The sequence below is a fragment of the Carcharodon carcharias genome, chromosome 12 (genome assembly GCF_017639515.1).
Source record: "Carcharodon carcharias isolate sCarCar2 chromosome 12, sCarCar2.pri, whole genome shotgun sequence".
Classification (NCBI taxonomy): domain Eukaryota; kingdom Metazoa; phylum Chordata; class Chondrichthyes; order Lamniformes; family Lamnidae; genus Carcharodon; species Carcharodon carcharias.
The window spans coordinates 22,561,883-22,586,077 of record NC_054478.1 but is presented as its reverse complement, the minus strand read 5'-3'; the positions used below and the strand labels follow the sequence as shown (position 1 = coordinate 22,586,077).

The following is a 24,195-nucleotide window of genomic DNA, read 5'->3' as shown; positions in this document are numbered from 1 at the left end:
GGTCGGCCACGCGCCGCCCAACGGCCGGACCGTTCGATCGGGGAGGCGGGAAAGGCAGGAGGCGGGCGGGCTCGCGACGATCCGCCAATCAGAACGGCGTCTGGGAGTGGCGTGTGTGGAATAAAACCGTTGCCGGGGTGGGTGGTGCGGCGGTGAGCGGGGGGGTGGGGGGGGGGGGGGGGGGAAGCACGTGAGCCTCTCCTGACCCCGCCCCCTCCCGCGGCAACGCGCGAGCGGACCGAGTAGGGCGAAGCCCCCCAACCAACCAACCATTATAACCAGTCACGTGAGCGGCAAACCGCAACTCCTCCTGTGCCAGTTGCTGATCCACCAGTTGTTGTTGCCCATTGAAATTTGGGGGTGGGGGGAGGGTCCATTAGTCGTCACTCCTAACCCCTCCTAACCAACGAAATCTGCCAAAGCCATCAACCCTCACCCCTCCTGCCGATTTTTTTTCCCACTTCTTTCACAAAACAACAAAAAAAAATGAATATACTAAAGCTCCACCGCCCGGTAAGTGCCTCTATCTCATTTTGATTGCCTTGGCGAAGTGGTATTGTCGCTGGACCGATAATCCAGAGACACCGGGTAAGGCTCTGGCCAGCCGGGTTCAAGTCCCGTCGTGGCAGATGGTGGGATTTGAATTCAGTAAGAGTCTGGTGATGACCGTAAAGCCATTGCCGATGGTCGTAAAAAAACCCACCTGGTCCATGGATGCCCCTTTGGGGGGGGGGGAGGAAGAAAATGTGCCACCCTTACCTGGCTTGGCCTACATGTGACTCCAGGCCCGCAGCCATGTGGTTGACTCAACGTAGTCTGAACAAAGGGATGGGCAATAATGGCTGGCCGCTAGCCAGAGATGCCCACGTCCCGCAAATGAATTTTTAAAACAACTTTGTTAAGTTATTTTTCAAAGGTGAGATGGGATAAAATTGAAGTTGACGAGTTTTTTAAAAAAAAAACAGTTTGCGGTTGTTTGGGCTGTTGCGTGATTTCGTGTGATTTTTGTGCTGCCCCTGGTTTCGTTTGGGTCCAGTTGTTTTCCAGATTTGACACTTTCGTTAAAGGTAAGCGGATGGGTTAATGGCTTCCCATAAGGCTTTGCACCTGGCAGGTCAATTTGGAAGTGGAGGTGGCATTGCCGTGTTGCCGGAGACTTGCTTACGACCATTTCCACGCACAGCAAGATCCCACCCAGATACATCCCCCCCACCCCCCCCACCCCAACCTCCAACCCCACCAAGCTTGTTTTGATAGAGCAAATGGAGAGAAACCGTTTCCACAAGTAGAAGAGTCATTCACCAGCGGACACAGATTTAATGCAAATGAACCAAAAGCGAGATGAAAACTTTTTTTTACTCTGCGAGTTGTTATGATTCAGAGTGAGCTGCCTGAATGGACGGTGGCAGATCCAGTAATATTTTTCAAAAGGGAATTGAATAAATACTTGAAATGGAAAACATTTGCAGAGCTGTGGGGAGAGAGAAGAGGGAATGGAATTAATTGGGTAGTTCATTCGATGAGCCAGCACATGCACAATGAGCCGAATGGCCTCCTTCTGTTTGGTTCCACATTTAACTAGTTGATCTGTTTTTGGTAGAATTGGTCAAGAGGGAAGTGACACACCTTGGTTTTGCTGTGTCGTAGAATCAAAGGGAACCATTTTAATGGCAGTGACCTCGTCTAGTTTACGGATGACGTTACTGTCTTTGAGAAGTTAGTGGTTATCGCGTAATCGGTGGAGTTAAAGTCAAAGTCTCTATCAAATAGTGCTGGCGGAGTTGGGTCCAGTATGGATTCACATTCCAGGGAAGCCAAGTTACAGATGACGGTAACAAAAACAGAATTAACAGAATTACCTGGAAAAACTCAGCAGGTCTGGCAGCATCGGCAGAGAAGAAAAGAGTTGACGTTTCGAGTCCTCATGACCCTTCAACAGAACTGAGTGAATATAAGGAGAGGGGTGAAATATAAGCTGGTTTAAGGTGGGGGGGGGGAGGGGTGTTGGTGGGTTGGGGTGGGGAGAGGAGTAGGGAGGGTGGTGGTGTGGTTGTAGGGACAAGCAAGCAGTGAAAGGAGCAGGTAATCAAAAGATGTCACAGACAAAAGAACACAGAGGTGTTTGACGCTGCTACTTTTCACATTCTCCCTCTTTGGCACTATAGAAAAACCCACCACTTCGTACACCATTTTGTTTACATCCAGAGCCTGAACTAATCTATTCCAATGTTAACTCAGATGAACAAGACCCTGTAAGATATGCAATCTTACTTCTTTAGTCAACGTTCTACGTGCAGAGTTGTAAACTACAACAACAAGCATAAGAGATAGAGAGAAGATCTTGTATTTATGTAGCACCTATCATGACCTCAGGAAGTCGCAAAGCATTTATAGCCAATGAAGTATAGACCCTGTTGTAATGTACGAAATGCAACAGCCAATACACACAGCAAGATCCTGCAAGCTGACGTGATGAAGACCAGAAAATTTGCTTTAGTAATGTTGGTTGAGGGAGAAATATTGTCCTGGACACCAGGGAGAATCCTTCTGCTCCCCTTCAAAATAATGCCGTGGGATCCTTATGTCACCTGAAGGGGCAGATGGGGCTTCAGTTTAACATCCCGCTAAGCCATGTCTTTGTTTAGATTTCTCTAGTATCGCCAGGTAAAATTATCTTTCATATTTGGCCATTGGGTTTCTTGCCATAGCGGTACTGGCAAGTGTATTCTGCTATCTATATTACAATCCTTTGAAACCTACTGTGTAACACAAACATTTGTAAGTAAGTCAGAGCTCCAGAAGTATCCACAGAGTTTATTTACCCTGCAGATTGCGAAGAAGTGAATGAAAGGAAGTTGCGACACTGTGGAGCGCAAAGACCATAGCAACACTTCAGAATAGTTCAGACAAGTGGTTGAATTAAAGAAAGATAAAGGAGAATGAGAATAGTTTGGACACATGGGTTTGGGAGTACTATTCATGTGAACAATAAACAGACTGGTTAGACAGATGAATTCTGTCTGCTAATTGTAATTTCTATGTATGTTCCTTATAAATAGAAATGAGAAATGAGTTTTTCCAGGGACTGAATTTTACGTTTTTCTTTGGGGTGAGGGAGGCAGAATGGAAAGTGAGTGGTCTGCTTGCTGCTGCCCCCGCCTTCTCAGCTCACCAAATCAAGCGTTGGATGGCCAATGAGTGGTGTAAAGGGTGGGGCTCCACACCCATTTGGGAATGTAGGCTGGAACGTCATACAGCAGAGGGGTTATGTTGTTAATAGGAAGTCGGTCACAGGTACAGATTTGAAGGCCTCCTGCTTTCTCAATCTCGATTTCTTATGGCAGGGTCCAAAAGGTTAATAAACGAGTTTTAAAAAAAACATACAGACGCTGCCACCTTCAATAGCAAAATCTGCTGCGACATGTAACCATGGTCTCTTCCGCCCTTGTTCTGCCTCATCACAGCTGCCATAAAACGCTCTGAAACCTTTTCATGTTCAACACCCATAAACTGCAGCGGGCAATGAAATGTTGCAAACGATTGGGTCGTTCACAAGCTCAATAGCTTGTTAATTAGTAATTTGAAAATGGTGTACAGGCTGCCGATTTCCGCACCTTTCTGTAATTTCAGAGACTGGCATGATGACATCATGTTGCTGACCCAACATCATCATGCCCTATTTTAAGTTTGCGGGGTTTGGGGTGGTGGGGAGTGCATAGCCCAGCTGATTTGAAGCTATAAAATCCAGTCCCAGGATCCTGGGTGAACCCCGAGAACAATTGATTGGAGTATTAAATAAAGTTGATCAAAAAGTGCTTTGATCTCATTGGCTTGATGAGCTGGAACTAGAAACATCAAAATTGGAAACTTCAGTGATAAAGAATGGATGCCTTGCCTTGCCCGTGGGCATGATGTGGCATATTTTAGCATATTTTAACTGATGCAAGGTGGCTGAGTAAGGTTCGGTCATGAATCAGAATTTTTTTTTTGATTTATTGCTCACTGAGAGAAGGCTTGAAGAGAAGTGTAACATTTCCTCAGTTCCCACATCAGTCACCCTATAACCTCTGACTAAAATTGCCATTTAGGTTTGGATTATTACCACTTCTTTTGTTCCTTCTGGGAAAATATCCAGTAGATACTGGAGTTGAACTCAGGTCTCAGAGGACAAATGGCATTCTCTAATACATTGTACATGCGCAGATTTCCTGTTCAAGGCGATTTCCCATTTTTATGCTGACCAAAAAAAAATCATAATTGCTTCCTTGTATTCCCCTGCTCATAAATCTGAGTTAGAAATACATTTCACCACATGGATCCCTCCAGGGGTCCCTTTTTGTTACTTAGACCATACCCTATCTTTCTACCAGCCATGGATGATATTTCACTTGGCAGGCCTGCTTTGGCAGCTGGAGTCTTTATTGCCTTGGAAAAATTTCTAGCTTTCTTGGCTCAAGGTACTACTTTTACTCAGTCTCTTATAATATATGGGAAATACAAATTTAGGATGGAGAAAGATTGCCTAACTCGGCATTCTAAGGAGCATCCCCTACACCTCCAAATAACCATCGGTTCATAGAAATGCAGTAATTGGTATATGTCTTTCCCGGGAGATGTTTTAACTGAAAATGATGGTCTGGTCCTTATATATCACACAAGGGTAGTGAGAGTTCCATTGGGAAGCTGCCAAGGACTTGACAGAACAAAATATTTTAAAGGGAGATTGTCCCTTGTGTTATTCTCAGGATGAGGTTTGCTGCCATATCACTTCAGTAGTATTTGCAGAAAGTTTCTTAAAAGAAAAAAGATGGCCCTACAAAGTAAATAATCTTTATTTTAAGTGGATTTTCAAACACTCCACATATTCTAATATGAAACATATTACTATTATTCTTATTAGTGTATATAGGATTTTTGAATTAATAGCTTCTTTCTTTTCTGAAAATGCAGATAGCATCTTACAACTTTACAAAACAGAAACAAGACAGTTGGCCCAGATTTATTTCCCCAAATAACATATCTAATTCTACTTGTTTGCTTCCTTTTCATACTCTTTTATTAACACTTTTAAAAAATGCAACTATCCATTTCCCTTTTAACAGAATTTTTGTGCTCTATTTTGACAATGGTTAATGCCAGGAGTATTTTTTTTATTTTAGTGATGCCTTCAAATCTACTGATTCTTCCCTTTTGTTCAGCATTTTTATTGCCTGTTGGGAATTGTATGGTCCAAGGACTCCCAGAAAGACAAAATGATTTAGGAGTTTGTCTTCGTCTTGGCATTCAATCATGATTCCTACTAATTGTTTACTTGCTGTATGTCTTATATTTCAGATGGTTCCCTGTACAGCAAAGTTTGATGAAGAATTACGTGAAGAGTCAATAGTAGTTATTAAAGGAAAGTTGACGGATGATCCCCTCAGGTAACACGCTCAAATAAGCTGAAATTAATTTTTATTATCCAATTATAGTATTTTGACAAGCAAAGAAATCATACATTCATAACATTTGCACATGAGGTATCCTGTATATGTTAACTTTAAAAAAAAATCATGTAAGTTTCTATTTAAGATTAACAGCTAATGTGGTTATAGATATTGTAAATAGCGGAATCATCATTTAAGTGCCATTTACAAAATTTGCCCCAAAAATCTCATCAGCTTCATAGTGTGTAAGTGAATTGAATAAATATCCCTGTATCTGCAATACATTCCAGACAAATTGGGAACATTCAATTATACCGCAAGTAAGGTATGAAATGTTTACTTTTAGAATAAATGTACAGTTTTTATTGCTATTTTGCAGATGCATTTAATGAGGACTGTTGGAAGAACAAATTACACTTTAAAACATTACTTTCCCTGAGGTAGCTTCTGGAGCGAAATGGCCAACATCTTGAAAAATCTAACAATTGAGATAGAAATAGAAGAAGGAATAATTCCAAAACCACAGCTTTTTAACAATTTATGATTTTCAGTTTTATGCTTCATATTTGTAAAAATTGTGCCACAGAAATATATTTATTATATTAAGCCCTTATTCCTTTTCTTCATGACTAACCATTTCCTCAAACCTTTTTTATTCCATTTTGCTATTCTACTCTCAACTCCAGTATCACATGCAAAAGTGCGTATGTTTCTTCATCTCTAAAAATGTTCTTGCAGCTGCCTTTTTTGTTTCCCCTCCTCTCTGTTCTTGAACTTTTCCAGCCTTCCTCCCCTTCTATTCCTGTGCCCCATCAGTTTCTTCCTTATTTGCCCCAGGCTCATCTTTTATATAACAGCCATCTCCTGCTCCTTTAACTTCTCCAGTCATGACCTGATCACTCAATTTCCCCTATTGCCTGCTGGCATTATGAATGGCACCCTGTCCAATATCGGATCTTGGATGAACCATTCAACTAAATGGGAAGACCAAAGCCATCATTTACAGCTCACATTATAAATTGTGTTCAATTCCCAATGAATCCTTCCTCCTCCCTGGCCAGTCACTCAAGCTGAGCAAGACCATTCAAAAATTTTGAGCCCATTTTGATCCAGCAGTGAGTTTCAAATCAACATCTTCTCCATCACCAAGACCACATGATGCTTATTCCATTTTTTAAGCTTTTTGTCAAAGTTATGGTTGTAAGATGGGAGGAGTCCCATGGACTCCACATTCTTAAATTAAAAATCTTCATCATCAACCCCTTCTAGTTTCACCCAATCTCTGTCTGCAAGCTCTTGCAGCATCCTTCAATCCTCTGATTCTGAGCCCTTCATTTACTCCACCATTGGTGCCAGTGGGTCTGAATCCACCTTGTTGACCAAACTTTATTTAACATTAGTATATATTATCTTGGTTTGGTCCAGCACTGGATGAGCAGAAATTTCCTCCAATTAAATATTAGAAAGACTGAAACCATTGTTTTCAGTCCTCCCACCAAACTCTTGTTCCCTGGCAACAAAAACAAAAATAGCTGGAAATACTCAGCAGGTCTGACAGCATCTGTGGAGAGGAAGACAGAGTTAACGTTTTGAGTCCATATGATTCTTCATCAGATTAAGCTGTGTTCTGATGAGGAGTCATACAGACTCGAAACGTTAACTCTATCTTCCTCGCCACAGATGCTGTCAGACTTGCTGAGTTTTTCCAGCTATTTTTGTTCTTGTTTCAGATTTCCAGCATCCGCAGTATTTTGCTTTTATCTTGTTCCCTAGCTACTGACTCTATCCCTGTCCTTGGCAGCAGTCCGTTTGTAATCTTGCTGTCATATTTGACCCTGAGGTGAACGTCTGACCAGATATTTGCACTGTCACTAAAGCCACCTGTTTGCATATCTGTAACATCGCCCGACTTTGCCCAGTTCATTTGCTGTTGAAACTCTCATTCATACCTTTATTACCTCTGGACTTGACTATTCTACTGCACTCCTGGCTGGCCTCCTAAATTCTATTCAGTAAACCTGAGGTCATCCAAAGTTCTGCTGCCTGTTTCTTAATTCACACCAAGTCCTGTTCACCTTTCACCCCTGTACTTGCTGATTTACATTGGTTCCTGGTCAAGCAATGTCTTGATTTTAAAATTCCCTTCCTGTGAAGCGCCTTGGGACATTTTACTTCATTAAAAGCGCTATATAAGTTTCTGTTGTTTATTTCTGATCAACTTTCTGGATTTGTTTAAATAGAATGAAATTTCAGTCACTAATCAGGCAGCAAATGAAGTGCATGTGACCTATTGAGGGAAGGATGAGCACTGTTGAGGCTCAGTTATATATGTGATATATGTCCTAATTAAGAGAAAATCAGCATGAGGATTGGTTTCCCTGTTCCACAAACACTTGATATGAGGAAGCTATTCAGTCTTTCAGTTCAATGAAAAGTTTGGCAAGGCCACCAAGTTGTAATGCTATTAACTACAGTGGCTGCCAGTTACTAATATCAGTTATTTATTACAATGCTTTGTAGTTGATAACATGGTTATCGCTTATCATGGATATGTTTTCTTTAGATTTGATGTTAATTTTCAGAAGGGTGACCATCCTGATGCAGACATTTTATTCCATTTCAATCCGCGTTTTAAAGAGGAACTTGAAAAAGTGATATTTAATAGTCGGGGAGCAGATGGCTGGGGATTTCAGGGTGAGAAGTACGAAAAGATTGCTTCCAGAACTTCTCCATTTAAGCTGGTATTCATGGTGTGGAACAACTCTTTCCAGGTACTGTCATACCAATCTTTTCAATAATCTGTGATTTGTTCTATGGGGTGAAATAAAACTAAATAAGAATGACAGACTATAATCGTAAATAATAATTTGTTATTGTTTAACTATTCTTTAAATTGTGAATATTTCCCCAAAGCAGCAAAGCTCATAAATGTGGCAAGTTTTATGTCTGACTTGTTTGCCATTCATGTTGACACCAGATGCCAAAGTTGTAAATGACAGCTCCCCTTAATAACCAGTTCATCACCCCATCAACATATATATATTTATATGCAGCATGGCATGTGGAGTGCTAATACATAAAACTCAGAATGGTAGGATATGGGTTTGTGCCAATAATCTCTTACATCCCTGATCATCTCAGTGTGTGGAACTCCTAAGCAGGGTGCAGATACTTACCCACAGGGTCATCTGCCTTGTCAGGGCTCTTTTTGCACTACAAAATTGTTCCAGTACTTTCATTTTGAGTATTGCTGAAAAAAGACTTTATATTAAAGCTTTTTGTCTTGCATTCATCAGCACAATCACAAGAATACCAATGTCAGGAGAAGCAACAACTTTATACTATATAAGAAGAGAGTGCTGATTGGTTGGCAAGCAGACTCTGATTGGTAGAGGCATTGCCATGGAGAATGCACCAGTTAATGGTGAATGACAGTTAACTGCCAAGCATCGTTTGAAATTTAAACCAGGCAGCTTAACTCTGAGTGGTCAAGGCATTGCCGTGAGGAATGAACCAGCGAATGGCTATCACTTATTTTGTTTAGCTAAAACAGGGTGCAGTGTGTGTACATGTCCTTTCTGTCTGCAAAGAACAGGGCCCTGTGTGTTAATATATGTAGCTTTCAGTACATGCAGATGTGCTGCACATCGCGCTCGACTGACAATCTTAAATTGGTTGTCAGCATAATTTTTAGCATACTGAGGTTTATTTAACAAATGTTGTCCAATCGCAGAATCACATCTAATGTTGGACACTGTGTTTTGAGTTTTGCAAGCATGGGCTGGTTGGGTACGGTCTGTACCTCGCCCGTTGCAAACAGCGGAAGGGAAATGCTGTTTGATACGATCTGCCAGTCTTTGGTACCTATGGCCTAGATGTCTAGCACCACACTGGCACTGAAATTCATCTACCACATTACTCATTTGTGTGGTAGGCAGAACATCTTTTCGGCTTGATGGCAGCACGCTGTTAGTGGCAAATACCACTCATATTGCAACATGCATAGTAGCAGCATGAAACAGCTAGCTTCATCTGTTGCTCAAACTTTTGAGATTCCTTGCAGGGTAATCTGAAGTAGACTGGGCACTTTTCAGGGCTGAAAGTGACAGCCTTAGGCCTGTTCATGAGTTTGCGCAATATACAATGCAAAATGATCTTATCAGGGTAGCCGTAATCCCGCAGGATGTCTTTGAAACGCCCTATTTCAGCATCAAGCTTGCATGGTGAGCAAATAGCTTGGGCCCTATTTATGAGGTTGCCATTAAGGCTAATCTTATAGCACATGGAACTGTAATAAAATCTAATGTGTGAAGGTGGGCTTGTGGTAGACCGTTGTAGAGAACCCCCTTACAGATTTCTCAACTAGTATGTCAAGGAAAGGGAGATCATTTGACTGCTCCATTTCAAAGGTGAATTTGAGTGCAGGATGGAGCCCATTAAGACATGCAAGGAAATTATTACATGCTGCAATAGATTTTATTTTGGCAAACGTATCATCCACAAGTCAGAAATATGCAAGTGGTAGGAGGTTAGGTGTCATTCCATCGAAGACATGTTTCTCATGGAACCCAACAAAGATGTTTGCAAGAGCTGGGCCTAGAGGGGATCCCATGGCAACACCATCTATTTGGGCATACATGGTGTCAAAGCTGAACTCAACTGCATGAGTTGCCGAGTTCATAAACTCAATGAATGCTGATTGTAATGGCGGCGGGTCTAGATCACCATGATATAGTGCTGTGGCGCAAATATCTGTGGCTTCTGTAAGTGAAACATTGGTGAGTAGACTAGCAATGTCAAATGAGCACATGGACACGCCATTGCTATTGATATGCAAGTCCTGTGTGGTCATCGCAAATGTTTCTGGAAAACTTGTTCAAAACTGGATGTAACAATTCGCTCAGCCGTTCAGCCAATCATGCTGTGCAGAAGCGGACATTGATAAGATAGGGTGTAACGGGACATCACCTTTGTGTGCCTTGGGTCGTCCATACGCCTGTGGACGCAGCAAGCCATAAGGACGAACCCTCTCATATATATCATATGGTTTTCCAGATACAATTAAAGTTCTTACTATGCAGTAGCAAACATATGGTATTTGCCACTAGCAGGATGCTGGCATCAAGCTAAAGAGATGTTCTGCCTATCACACAAATGAGTAATCTGGTATATGAATTTCAGTGCTAGTGTGGTGCTAGGTATCTAGGCCAGACTGGCAGATCAAATCAAACAGCATATCCCTTCCACTGTTACAAACGGGCAAGGTACAGACCATACCCAACCAGCCCGTCCTTACAAAATTCAAAACACAGTGTCCAACATTAGATGTGATTCTGTGATTGGACAACATTTGCTAAATAATCCTCAGTGTGCTAAAAATTATGCTGACAACCAATTTAAGATTGTCAGTCGAGCGCACAGTATGGCACATTTACATGTACTGGAGCTATGTATATTAACATACAGGGTCCTGTTCTTTGCAACCAGAAAGAACATGCACACACATTGCGCCTGTTTCAGTTAAACAAAACAAGTGATAGCCATTCGCTGGTTCATGCCTCATGGCAATGCCTTGACCAGTCAGAGTCAAGCTGCCTGGTTTAAATTTCAAACAGTGCTTGGCGGTTAACTGTCAGCCACCATTAACTGGTGCATTCTTTATGGCAATGCCACTACTAACCAATCAGCACTCTCTTCTCATATAGTGTAAAGCTGTTACTTCCTTTGACATTTGTTTTCTTGCAATTGCCCTGACGAGTGCAAGATCACAAGCTTTGGCAAAATGTATTTTTCAGTACTACCAAACGACTATTTACTTTCATATTATCGGTGTATTAAGGAGGGACACCCAGAAACCACATTCTGAACTGATTGTTGATCTAAATGAAGCAACTGAGCAATTAGTACAAGCTGAAAATGCACCCACTTTCTTCCATTAGCACTGTATGAGGTAAACCCTGACTCGTTATCAAAGGTCTAATGGTTTAGCATCTTTTGTTAAGGTGTTTAATTTGTATAGTTACATCTAATATTCTCTTGTGTGATTAACATAATGACAGTGGTAAGCTAAGAAGCAGATCACATTTCAGTGCTAGAGCAGTAATTGCAGATAAGTAGACCACATTTGCTACTTAAATAGCCTTAATGGCTGGCCCCAATATAGTTCTGCTGAGATTTGGGCAGAATCTTATGCTTTCGCTGGTGGCGAGCTTGTAAGTGGGAAGGGCATGTAATTGGTGGTGGCATAGCTGAACCCTGACATCTCCCCACCTCCACCAGAATTAAGACCCATGGTCAGTCTTCCTGCCCAGCTACCAATTGAGGCCCTTAATGGGCCAGTTAACAGCCAATTAAGGGCCGCATCCCACTGCCGCTGAGCTTAACCCAGTGGCAAGCGGGCCTGTTGCCATGCGGTGTGCATGACAGGTAAAACTGTGCTGGCCGCCTGTCAACTTGGGGAGGGGTTGGGGTTACTCAATCAAAGGCAGTCAGTGCCTGATTGAGGGACTGGACATTGTGAAGGGGACACCTGCTGAGAACTGCCCATATGCCCTTGCTTCTGACCCCCTGCCCATTCATCCCCGCAACCCCTACCCCAAAACTCCCCCTCCCCCACATTACTTACCTGTAGCCTGGGTCTTCCGTGATCCTGGGACTCCAGGGGATGTCCTTTCAGCAGCAGCCAGAGCCTCCTCAGGTGCTGCTGAGTGCAAGAGCTGCCAGCCTCTGATTTGCCAGCAGCTCTTACTAGGTGGGATTTCCATCCCGGTGTCTTGATTCCAGGGGAAGACCCAGCAGTGGCCTTGCCACTGCCTGATTGTCGTGTGGTTTGGTGGGCTTTCCTGAGAAGAGACATAGCGGGTCTCTCGCCACCTCTCCAACCAACAGGCGAGACCCCCAATACCACAAGAAGATTCTGCCCAAGGCTGCAAATGCTGTAAATCTGAAGTAAAAACAGAAACTCCTGGAAGTAGGTGGAAGGTCAATCAGCATCTGAAAAGAGGAAATACAACTTATGATTTTTCAGGTGTGAGACTTCATTCAAACTGGTATCTCTGAAGTAGTGTGTGCTATTCCTGAAAATTATTGCTCAAACTTCTTTGAAATCTAACTATATCGATTGAACTTTAACCCCTGTGATATGGATGGACACAGTAGAATTTGCAGATTATAGCATTGGACCCCTTCACTAAGCTATATCAGCTGCTACAATTCATTATAACTTGTTATTTTCTGTAATGCTGAGTTAGACATACCATTAGTGGGCTTTTTCTTTGAGAATTAATTATTATTTACAACTGTTTATTTAGGTATCTGTGAATGGTAGACATATCCTTGACTACCCACACCGATTAGAAGATTGGAAGCCAGATACTGTTATAGTTTTTGGAGATATACAAGTAGAAAGTATTGATGTTCTCAAACTTTGAGGCTAAAAAAGGTAAAATGTAATTCCATGAGTAATAAATGAAAGTCGTGAAGGAAGGCTTAAGGGATGGTATGGATTACAGAAGTAGTGCTGGCTGTTTAATTTATGAACATTGCAAGTGGGAGTGAATATAAAAGTGGTGAAGTGATTGGATTATTCTCTGTAAGCCATTGATTCACAGTAAATATTCTATTTGTGCAGTTTTCTTTTAAATTGCTGACCTCAGTTGGCATTATCAATGAGAGCTACACATCTTTACAAGCCTTGTCCTTGAGGGAAGGGTTAGAATTTACTCTTGGAAGGATTTCAACTAACTGGCCTTGGTGGTTTTCATGCCTACTCACCTGTCAGATGCCTGGGGGCAAGTTTAACTTTTGCCAATAGCATAAAATGGGTGATAGCAGATCGGCTGCCCATTATGCACTTCTCCTGAAATTTGGAAATGAAGATCAGGAGGCAATGTATAATGGGTGGCAGATCCGATGTTGCTTATCTTACGCTGTTGAGAGCTTTTAAAATGACTTCCAGCTCGTTGTTCGAGCACTGCATCCACAAATTTGAGAAAGACCCTGTCCAAGAAATGAGCTTTTTAAGTATATGATTGCGATATAAAGGGTGGAATTTTCCCCTCATTGCACAAGGGCAGCAGCAGGTGTAAAAAACGGTGTTCTACCCACTGCCCGCAATGGCTGGTTTTCGCACCATATCATCCGTTTCCCAGCACACTGATTACGCACACATGGGAAACATGTCAGATTGTGGGTGGGCGGCCTCTGAATCACCTGCCCCACTGTGAGCTCATCTTTTCCTCACTCTTGACGCTATATTTAAATGGCACCAGTGCAGAGCTTTGTCAGTGTCTGCAGCCCAGGACTGCCACATATGAGCAAGATGGACCCAAAAGGAGAAGAAGACAGCTGCATCCAAAATCAGTGACGCCTCCCTGGAACACCTGCTGGACACAGTCGAGGCCCACTGCGATGTCCTGTAACCCCGTAATGGCTGGAGGAGGTCCATCAACCTCACTACTCGGCTTGGCAGGCTGTGGCAGTGGTGGTCAGTGTCAATGCAGCACTGAAGAGGTTAGCCATCCAATGCAAAAAGAGGATGAATGGTCTCATCTGTGCCGCCTGAGTAAGTGAACCATCTCATCACTCTCACTCACACACTCACCAGCCCATCACACGTTCACTGGTGTCTCACATGCTGTCAGCTCAAGGGATATCACCACTTACTCTCTCACACCCATATCCATCAGTCCTCATTTCCTATGCAGTTAGCATCCTCATCCCATCCAGGGCTGCATTCGCCACCCACACATACCAGGCATCCTTATCATCTGCCCTGGTATGCGTCCTGCTCAAACTCTCCATCTGTCTTTATGCAGGACAAGCTCGCCCACAATCGAAGGGAGAGGTCTCAGACTAGGGGTAGAGTGGCTGAAATGAAGGTCCTTACTCCCTTCGAGAATCGAGGCATCAAGCTGCCCGAAGAGATCGTGGACCATGCCTGCGCCGACGGTGAGGATCCTGCACCAGCCCATCCTTCAGGCAGCCATACTGTGAGTGCATTGTCTTGTTTTAGAGTTGCCTGCCATGCACTAATTATCTCTCTTTCGTATGCATCTCTGGAAAATGCCCAAAGGCATGCATAAGCCAGGCCCTCAGCTCCAGCCCCGATGACAGATGAGGAACCAGAGGGGAGCACCGTAGAAGACCTGTCACAGCGCTCACCCACATCCTCCACCATTGCAGAGACACACGCCTTAGTGGGACCTAGTTCTAGAGGAGCCTCGGAGTCACAATCTGGTCCTCAGAGGCGGAGGCAGGGACAGCCGAGGTTGCTGGCACTTGGAGGACTTTTGGAAGTCAGTAATCTGTGGAGTCCGAGTCAAATGACTCCGGACTTGGTCCTAAGTTAGTTGGTGGAGCTGCAGTGACAATCACAGGAACATCAGGAATGGATGTCAGCTGCATTCCTCAGATTGCAACAGATGATGGAGGAGTCCGTCCGTATTCAACCTGAAGTGATAGCTTGCCAATGCATCGAGGGACACCTAGACTTCAAACTAGCAGCCTCCTCTCCTCAAGGGGCCAGGGACCCTCAGGCACCTATAGGGAAAAGGACCAGCAGTTGGACACCCCAGAGCAATCCACCCATGTGAGTCCAGGATGACCGGCCAATCCCAATACTCTCTTCCTGTGACCCCCATCTCCTCCAGCTCCACAGGATGAGTAGGGTGCATGTGCCCCACAGTAGGACACCCAAAGCAGGCCAGGGTCCTCCAGGCCTCAGCCCTCCACAGGACGCCCGCCAAAGTCATCACAGACAACAGGGCGTAGCAGTCAGCAAGTTGCCTCCACCTCCGCTGTGGTGTCAGGGAAGGCACCAAGACATAGTGGTAGGATTAGGAAAGCTAAAAAGATTTAGGAGCACAACAGTGGCATGGGTGTTCACAACATGTGTATAATGTTCACAAATGTAAATAGAATTGCACCCATTTCACATCTCCTCTTGTGTATGCCCCCTTTTTATGATGAGCTGTGTTGCTGTCAATCAGGTATGATACCATGGAACCTTGCCCCACTTATCACAGATGTCACTATCATGGGCCTCTCATCCATGGAATGTGCTTCCATATCATCACGGTGTGTGGCCCTTTTCCAGATCATTCTCAACATCAGTGATGCCTTGACCTTAATGTTAAGTGTGCTTGTGGAATGAACCTCATTCACATGCTTTGCAGGGTCATGTCATGTTTATCCTTGGCTGTGTAAGCTTGAGGCAGAGGTGTTCCCCTATCTCATCTGCATTCCTGAAAGGTGAAAGTGTAGTGTACAAGGAGAGATGTGTTAATGCATGTAAAAGGGTCATATATCATCCAACTCCATGTGCTGTGTCTGTCTTCCAGCAGCGTTTTCATGCTATGAGCCCATACTCGGAGTTCGTGTGCGCTGCTATCTGCCAACCACGTTTCCGAGTGTACATCTGCTAAGCTGATCAATAAGTGGTCACCTTGCCACCTCAGTGTGCCGAAACTCTGCCGCTGTCAGCCGTATTATTGCAGCGGCGCTCGAACCTACAACCTTGAGCATTTCTCAACCTGTAATTGTGTGGCCACAAGGCTCTCTTCACAATGTTGGAATGCAGCATTGTGTGTCCCATCACCTAAACATTCACTGTGATGAGTGATACTAATTGCAAATGGTGATATTTGATGGTCAATAGAGCCATTGAGCACACTCTAGAAGTGCATATATTGGCTTTAGACAATGTTGAGGGGAGCAATGGGATAGGAGCAAGAACATGTTGATGCTAAAGTCTGCTCTTTATTAGTAACAACTTGTGACCTTGATGGCTTTATGGTGTTTGAGAATTTTGGAGTGTGCTGGAGCCAGGTCTGGCCATGGGGGTACAATGTGTGTTCTCAAAGAGGAGGCGTTTTAATGTCTGGCATGCAATTGGTTGAATGTCATCATCCTCAGGTGGTCCACATGCAGAATAAGTTGAGGATAAAGGCAGGCCAGCATTCCTGACTGAGAGTGCTGGATGTTAATGTGACAGAGAAGAAGGTGACACAGAGGATTGAGTCATCACACCTCTGGAATGTCCTCGGCTGCCTTGGCCCAATTGTCACCTATCAGTTCCACCATCAGTGTTACACAGAATGCATTGTCCCGTTGGTAGAGATGGACCTCCTTGAGGAGCTTTACCACATTGAAGGCATACAGCTACAAGCCCACTGAGGATAGTGGAACATCTCCTGGCTCTTGTAGGCTTCAGCTGTGACTGGAATGCTGAAAATATGCTTGAAGAGGCAACACCTTCTGACATCTGATGCCGGGGCTTCCTGCTCCAGTTAGCAGCTCACATCAGCAAGGACACATATTCCCAAGGCTTCACCCGCCCCCCGCTTCAAAGGATCAGGACAACGCGAGCTTCATGTGTAACTATTCACTCTCATATTGAAGTGCACGGTTGAAATGAGAGGAATAGCAACAATGGTGTTCATGTTGGCCCATGATGGGGGGATTTCCCCAAGAGGGTACACACTGCAACTCGTCATCCTCCTTGTGTAGCAAGGGTAGCAATGAGGGCCCCACATGCATGCCTGCATCATCTGACCTGTGCTATGGCCTCTTCCCCTGCAGCCTTAGCTTCCTCCAAATCAGTGCCCTCATCGCCCTTCGATGTCCTCCTCACCAGAGGAGATGTGCAATTCCTCCATGTTGGCATCTGGTAAATTCCCACCTTTGCAGCACCAGGTTGTGCAGCACGCAGCAAGCCACAATGACCCAGGGAGCATACTGGAGTGCTTTGCCAGATCTGTCCAGGCATTTGAATTGCATCTTTAAGATCCCTTTGGTGTGCCCCACCAATGTTTGGCTAACGGTTTGAGTTTTGTTGTATCTTCTCTCTGCAGGAGTCTGAGGCTGCCGCATGGGCGACATCAGCCACAGCCTTTGCCAATACCGTTTGTCACCGAGGAGCCAGCCCTAGATCCTGTGTAGTCCTTTGAAGATGTCCGAGATCTACTCAAGATGTATGATCCCTGGACGCTTCCTGGGTATCTGGCGCAAACCTGCATTATAAGTTCCTTATGATCACAGATCAGCTGCACACTGAACGAGTGGTAGCCTCTCCTGTTTATATATTGGAGTGCCTCTTGCCAGAGAGCTTTTATAGCCACGAGTGCAGTTGATGGCACCCTGCACCTGTGGGAATCCGGAAATCTCATCAAAGCCCAGTGCTCTGGCTTCCTGCCTTGTTTGACCTCTGTTGAAGTTGACATAACTGTGGGCCTTGGCAAGAAGGGCATCTGTGACCTCATGTATGTATTTGTGTGTGGATGCTTGAGAGATCCTACAATGGAGCTCTGAAATGAGTCATTGGCATAGAAGTTGAGTGTGGCTGTTACTTTCAGAACCACTGGCAATGCATGTCCCCCCAGTCCTCGTGTCGCCAATTCCTGGAGAACTTGGCAAATGTGAGTTACCAGATCCCTGGACATACGGAGGCATCGGCGACACTAGTTCTCGATCATCTACAGATAAGACATGCGAGTTGTGTACACCCTCTGTCTTGCAAGCTGTCTACGCATGACGTTTCTCTGAGCCTCATCCTCTGCTTCCAGAGGAGGCCCTGATGGCCTTTGGTGAGGGTTTCGCTCCTCCCTTTGGCGAGCCAAGCGCCTCCGTCGTAATCTTCTCCTTCTCCCTTGCCTGTATGCAATTATGCAGGCAGCAATAAATCCATCCTCCTGATGATCTCCTCTCTGCAGTATCAATGAGAGCCTGCATTAGTCTCTAAAGGTCCTCTGTCAATGACTTGTCAGTGAATAAAAACAAAAAAACTGCGGATGCTGGAAATCCAAAACAAAAACAGAATTACCTGGAAAAACTCAGCAGGTCTGGCAGCATTGGCGAAAAAAAAAGTGCTGAGGACTCGAAACGTCAACTCTTTTCTTCTCTGCCGATGCTGCCAGACTTGTCAGTGAATGTTGGTTCAAGGGCTTTGTTCCCTTGTCGGCAACTACTCACCCCTGGAATGATGGCCAGTGCAGAGTGTGTTTCAAGGTGCTCCCCACCTCCCCTTTACATGACCAACTGCTATGACATTTCTTCGGCCAGGTGCTTGGGTGTGCTGCTTTCAGCCCAGGCGCTGGGATCCTCATTCACTATACTCTAATACTATACTCTTTGGAATAAACATGAGGGTAAATGTTTGGTCAGGAAATGTGATTATCTGAGGCTTCTCTTCCGTGAACTGTCAAGCGCCATGATTCTAACATGTTTCTGAAGCTTGTCCAGTCGTCCAATTGCTCTGTAGTTCATTATTGCTCTGGGGAATTTCCATGCTGCGAGCAAGGGTTTAAAACAAGGTGATCGACTAGTGCCACTTTGTGGGATTAGTCTCGTATGAATGCGCATCATTGCTTCTCTTTCTTGATAACTTACATTGTCGTTGAAAGTCTTCTAACATGTCTCAGCTGCGCCCCTCTCTTCATCTGGGAACGCAAAGTTCAGTTGGGTGCCCCTTTAATTGGCCCCGCCAAGTACACGTACTTGCCCTCCAATCTGCTCGCAGAGCCCTCATCAGTAGAGTTTCTCCTCATTTATTTTATACTGCACCAGTGCTGCAGATTGGAAGATGCTGGTGCTTAGCTTTCACTGCTAGACCAGCTTGGACCCTCCCTGTGTGAGTATGGAAGCCCCTACCATCATCCCGGAGGAGCTCAATGTTTAGGTTTCCCTCCCTCCAAGGCCTCTCAATCTTCCCCCTGTATTCCTTGATGCCATCATGGTTGTGATGGATATCCGTTTGTTAGCCCTGGATCATTTTGAAGTGGATGTGCCTATGCCCTGTGTGGACCTCACCCCTCCGCACCTTGAGGCCACTTGCACAGTTAAACATTTACCCCCACACGCACCCTCAGATACCCCCAACATGCCTTTCCCCGTCTGTAGGCTGCAGGTGCCTCCCCTAACTGAGTGTGCCATCTGCGGCCCAGTATAATGCCAGAAACCCCAAGGACCGAGGTGCGTGCTATTATGGAAATGCCCTACGCACAACTGAACTGGGCATGACTGAGACTGGACTGACATCCCCTCCCCCCCACCCCCAAGGACTGGGACAAGGACAGTTTTTGCAAGCTCAACAATGTAAATTCGAGCACTTCTTCACTCAGTGCTCCTCCCATTCTGGCCCAAAGTGGCTTATGTTATTCTGTAGTACTCTCTCCCCATCCTGACACTGAGGACCATGTCATGTGTCTGAGTGCAACCTACCCCACTCGCACCTAGCCCCTAACCCTGCAGCCCCTTCCCATGCCTCAGGCCAGTTCTCCCCACTTCGCAAGTACATCCCTAGCCCTGCAAACCCATCTCATGCCTGAAACCCGCTACCCCCACTTCCCCAATGCTGCCCATCCCCCTGCAGCCCCTTCTCATGCCTGAGGCCAGCTTCCCCCCTTCCCCAGTACAGCCCTAGCCCTGCAGCCCATTCCCATGCCTCATGCCAGTTTGCCCCCTTCCCCAAGGCAGCCCTTCCCATGCCTCAGACCAGTTACCCCCTTCCCCAGTGCAGCCCTTCCCATGCCTTAGACCAGTTCCCCCCACCACTTCCCAAGTACAGCCCTAGCCCTGTAGCTCCTTCCCTTGCCTGAGGCCAGTTTGGCCCCTTCCCCAGTACAGCCCCAGCCCTGCAGCCCCTTCCCATTCATGAGGCCAGTTTCCCCCCTCATCCTGTGCAGCCCCAGCCCTGCAGCCCATTAAAAGCCACCCCTGCCTTACTGCTGGTCTGGTAGGTAGACACTTGCCTCTGACACCCCTTTGAAAGCGATGTGGTGCAGCCTGCGAAGCCTGGTGCTGATTATTGCAAGCACTGCGTGATGCAAAGTAGGCGAATGAACTTCACAGTCACAAGTGAAGCGCAGGTTGCCAGCTGCACATTGCTTATATACCCTTGTGAAACACATCGTCCTAATTGCACGCTGATGTGCCCTGATGATCCAGTGTGGGGGCATGATTCCGGCAAGGAGTCCTTATAATGAGATGCAAATATATTGAAATTATGTTCCTGACGTGCCACGGTGGGAAACGCGGCCCACCGTTGAAGGCTGCAGCGCATAACTGAACTGGTTTTACGACACTGTAAAACCGATTTTTGGCCTTCTCGCGATATTTTCCGCTCCCACCTGCCATGATGCACACCGTGAATGTGAAAATCCCAGCCGAAGAACTGGATGGCACTTACAGCTGGGATACTGTCTGTAAGAGTCATCAACACTAGTTAAATAACTGTCAACTTGAATGTGAAACCTGCATTGTCAGAGGTGCATTGCCACTGGCCGGATTTGTGGCATGAACATTATTGCAGAAGTGGTGAAAGGCTGCTCCCAGCTGGCAAAATGAAGGAGTTCACATAGAAGAATTCTTGCGTTAAACCCAAAAGTTTAGTTTCCTAGAACCAGAAGCACAAAACCATACCTGAATACAAAAAACTAGTCTACACTTCACATCTTTTATAAAGATGTTTAAGAATATTTTCTATGTACTTGTAGGGGAATCTTTTTTGACATTATGCCACAACTTAAATAGGTAATATCTAACTTTTATAGAACCCCCTAATATAGCACTAGCCATCAGATTCTTCTTCTACACCTAATTTATTCAATCACCATTCATCTCCCACGTGTGCACTTAATTTATTGTACTGCTATTAACCTCTGCATTTATAACCAATTATTATACTTGAATTAAACACTTCATTTATAATTAATTAATTTATAATTTATTATACTAGCATTAAACTGTGTTTATATCCAATTTATTATACTACAATTAAACACTTCATTTATAATTAATTCATAATTTAATATGCTTCAATTAAACACTTCATTTATAATTAATTAATTTGTAATTTATTATCCTGGAATTAAGCACTGCATTTACATTCAGTTTATTCTACCACCATTAATATTATGCCATGTGCACCCAATCTAAGACACTACCATTAACTTCAGTATTTATATTGAACTTATTACACTGCCATTAAATTCTGCAGCTTGCCAATTCTTGAGGCCCAATGTGGTGATGTAAGTGTGGTGGAGAGACCCACTGATGCCAATAAAGGTGAAAAACCTCTTAAAAACCCTTGGCTCAGTTAATTTAAATAATGCCGGTGCGACAAAGCGAGAAACCAACTGTCAGATCGGTGGGGAATTGGGGTCAGCCTCGTCAAAGTTTCCTGTCCCCTCAAAAGACCAATTGGCAATTCCTACTTTCCCTTAACCCAGGAATTTCTGGGCTTGTGTTTACAACAATTTATTACACTACCCTTAATTTCATGCATGCTGAATATGTTCCATTACACCATCTAACTCTGCTGGTATAGCCATTTTATTACACCACCTGTAATTTCACCACCTGAACAGCCAATTTGCTATAATACAATTAACCCCAATATTTATACCCAATTTATCACCACTGATGTTAAACTCTGAATGTGTATCCATTATTACACTAACGTTAAACTTGTGTGCGTATACCCAATTATCAAACAGTCATTAAATTGTGCATGTATTTCCAATTGATTACGCTACAATTAACCATCATATTTATCCTGAATTTATTACATTGTCCTTAAACTGTGGCTGTATATGCAAATTATTACATTGGTGTTAATTTCATCATGTATATTTTTCCCCAAATCCTTTTTCCTACAGCTGTTGAAGGAACAGAATGAAACTTCTAAAGCAAAGTTGAATTACACGTCGAGAGTTAAAATAGCAATTTATCAGCTTCTGCATTTCATTCTGTCTATGCTTGAAAATTTGTTAGTTTGCGTGATGACTTTAGATATATTTCATACAATGCCGATATTGATTCACTTTAGACATAGAGGAATGAAAACGTGCTGTGTATTGAGTTTTTTGGAAGAGTTACTTCTGTATAGCTTCATTGTTCAGTCTACACTATTTTCAGCTGGACTATTAAAATAATATGCTCGTTAACAAATCAACGGTATTCATTGCATTTTAATTTATGGTATTGTTTACAAATCAAATACTTAAAACCCCATAGGGGATATTTGCAAATTCAAAAAGAAAACAGAAATCAGCACTTGAACTAACCCATAAAAATAAGGGGGATAAAATAGGAAAGCTATGATGGAACCTTTACAAAATTTATTATGCAAAAAAACACAACTAAAAAAAACCCTGGAAAGTAGCTAATGTTTTAGTATGTCACTGGCATGAATTATGGGAGAAATTACAGTATATGTCTGTGAGGTCAGCATCTGTAATGAAAGAAATGTTAGCCCATACAAAGGAAGTAATTCAAGAGATCTGGCAAGAGTGCAGGCAATGTATCTCAGCCAAAGTGGGTTAATGAAAGGCAGATCATGCCTAATAGGCTTAGTGCATGTAATTCTCTGAGGTAATGTGGCTGACCCGCTGTATCTTACCTTTAAAAAAAATCTCTCACAAAGAGACTTATGACTAAGGTGAAAGTCCTAAAGATCAAGGAGGAAATCATAAAATTAAATGATAAATTGGCTGGATAATTTGAAGCGTACTGTAGTTAACAATTAAACAGTTCTAACTAAGACGCTATAACTGATGGACCCCCTCAGGAATCCACCCTGAGACTTTTACCATTTGTCATATGCTTACTAATCATTTCAGTGAGATTATTTTAGTGTGTGGATCACACCAAGCTGTGACAAAGCAGGTGTTTATAAAGAGGGTGATATGGAGCAGCATCTTGGATCCCTAGCATGTAGTATTGAGGCAAAATAGATTGAATTGACACTCTAATCAGAAAATTAAATAACATGAGATTTTTTGTTAAGCTTTTGAAAGCTGTCACATTGTAGTTACCAGCTGCCATGGCAAAGGGCACATCTGGATAGCCGTAAATTCTGAGGCTGTGGAATACTGTCAAGTGAAAGCTATTTTATTTGGATGTTGCATCCAATTTTGATCATAATGTTTACAAAAAGAAGGGCCTTAGAAATGGTTAAAATCAATGCACAAATTATGCCCTGAGCCATAAATTATGAGGGCTGATTTTATCCCCTTACCTCCCAGCGGAGACTTAGTGGTCAGACAGCCAACATGGCCGCTGCCGCCGTCCCGCAGGTTCAGCCTTAGCCTACTCTTTCGGTAGGTGAGAAGGACACTCTCTGATTGGAAGGCACTGGGGTCCTTCTTTAGATTGGGCACAATTGCAATTTTAACCTGAGGTTGCGGCTTTCCTGCCAGGCCATCCAGGCAGCAAAAAAAGCCAAATCAGAAGAAGGCCCAGAGAGGTAAGTTAATTTAATTGTTTTTGGTTCTCTGTCAGGCCACAAGGAGCAGGAGCATTCCTCGGAAGCTCACAAGGAAAGCGCAGACCTTCCCTTGCCCTGTGCTGCTTTCTACTTCTTCCTGCTTCCCCTACAGTCTTTGCAGGTGAGGCCTGGGAATATAAATGCCTTTGGGTTTCATGTTGCGGAGGATCCAGTGGCTTGCTATCTGCCTCTGTCCTTGGTCAAATGGCTGCCAGACAGGAGTTAAAATGGGCCCTATTGAGTTCATGAAGGACTTATAACATCAACAGGAGCAGTGCTATCGGGAATCTGCTAAGATGTTCAAATAATGCACTGTTAGCAGGGAAAGCTAAATAATCACATTGAGGGAGAAAGGACTAGAAGGTTATGCTGACTGGATTAAATGAAGAAGGATGGGCTTGGCTCATATGAGCACAAACACTGGCATGAACCAATTGGGCCAAATGGCCTGTTCCTGTGTTTTAAATCCTATGTAACATTCTACTAATGTTTTTAAATCCAAGT

The 24,195-nt window shown here is 44.0% G+C and overlaps 1 protein-coding gene across 1 annotated transcript; it reads left to right on the top strand.

Moving 5' to 3' along the window:
• Positions 1-268: 268 nt before the first annotated feature.
• On the top strand, positions 269-22,267 carry LOC121284588 (galectin-8-like). Its single transcript, XM_041200076.1, has 5 exons — positions 269-513; positions 5,335-5,423; positions 7,990-8,197; positions 12,737-12,867; positions 22,082-22,267. Exons 1-4 carry the CDS (start codon positions 487-489, stop codon positions 12,854-12,856), a joined length of 444 nt encoding a protein of 147 aa, XP_041056010.1. The 5' UTR covers positions 269-486; the 3' UTR covers positions 12,857-12,867; positions 22,082-22,267.
• The last annotated feature ends 1,928 nt before the right edge of the window (positions 22,268-24,195 follow it).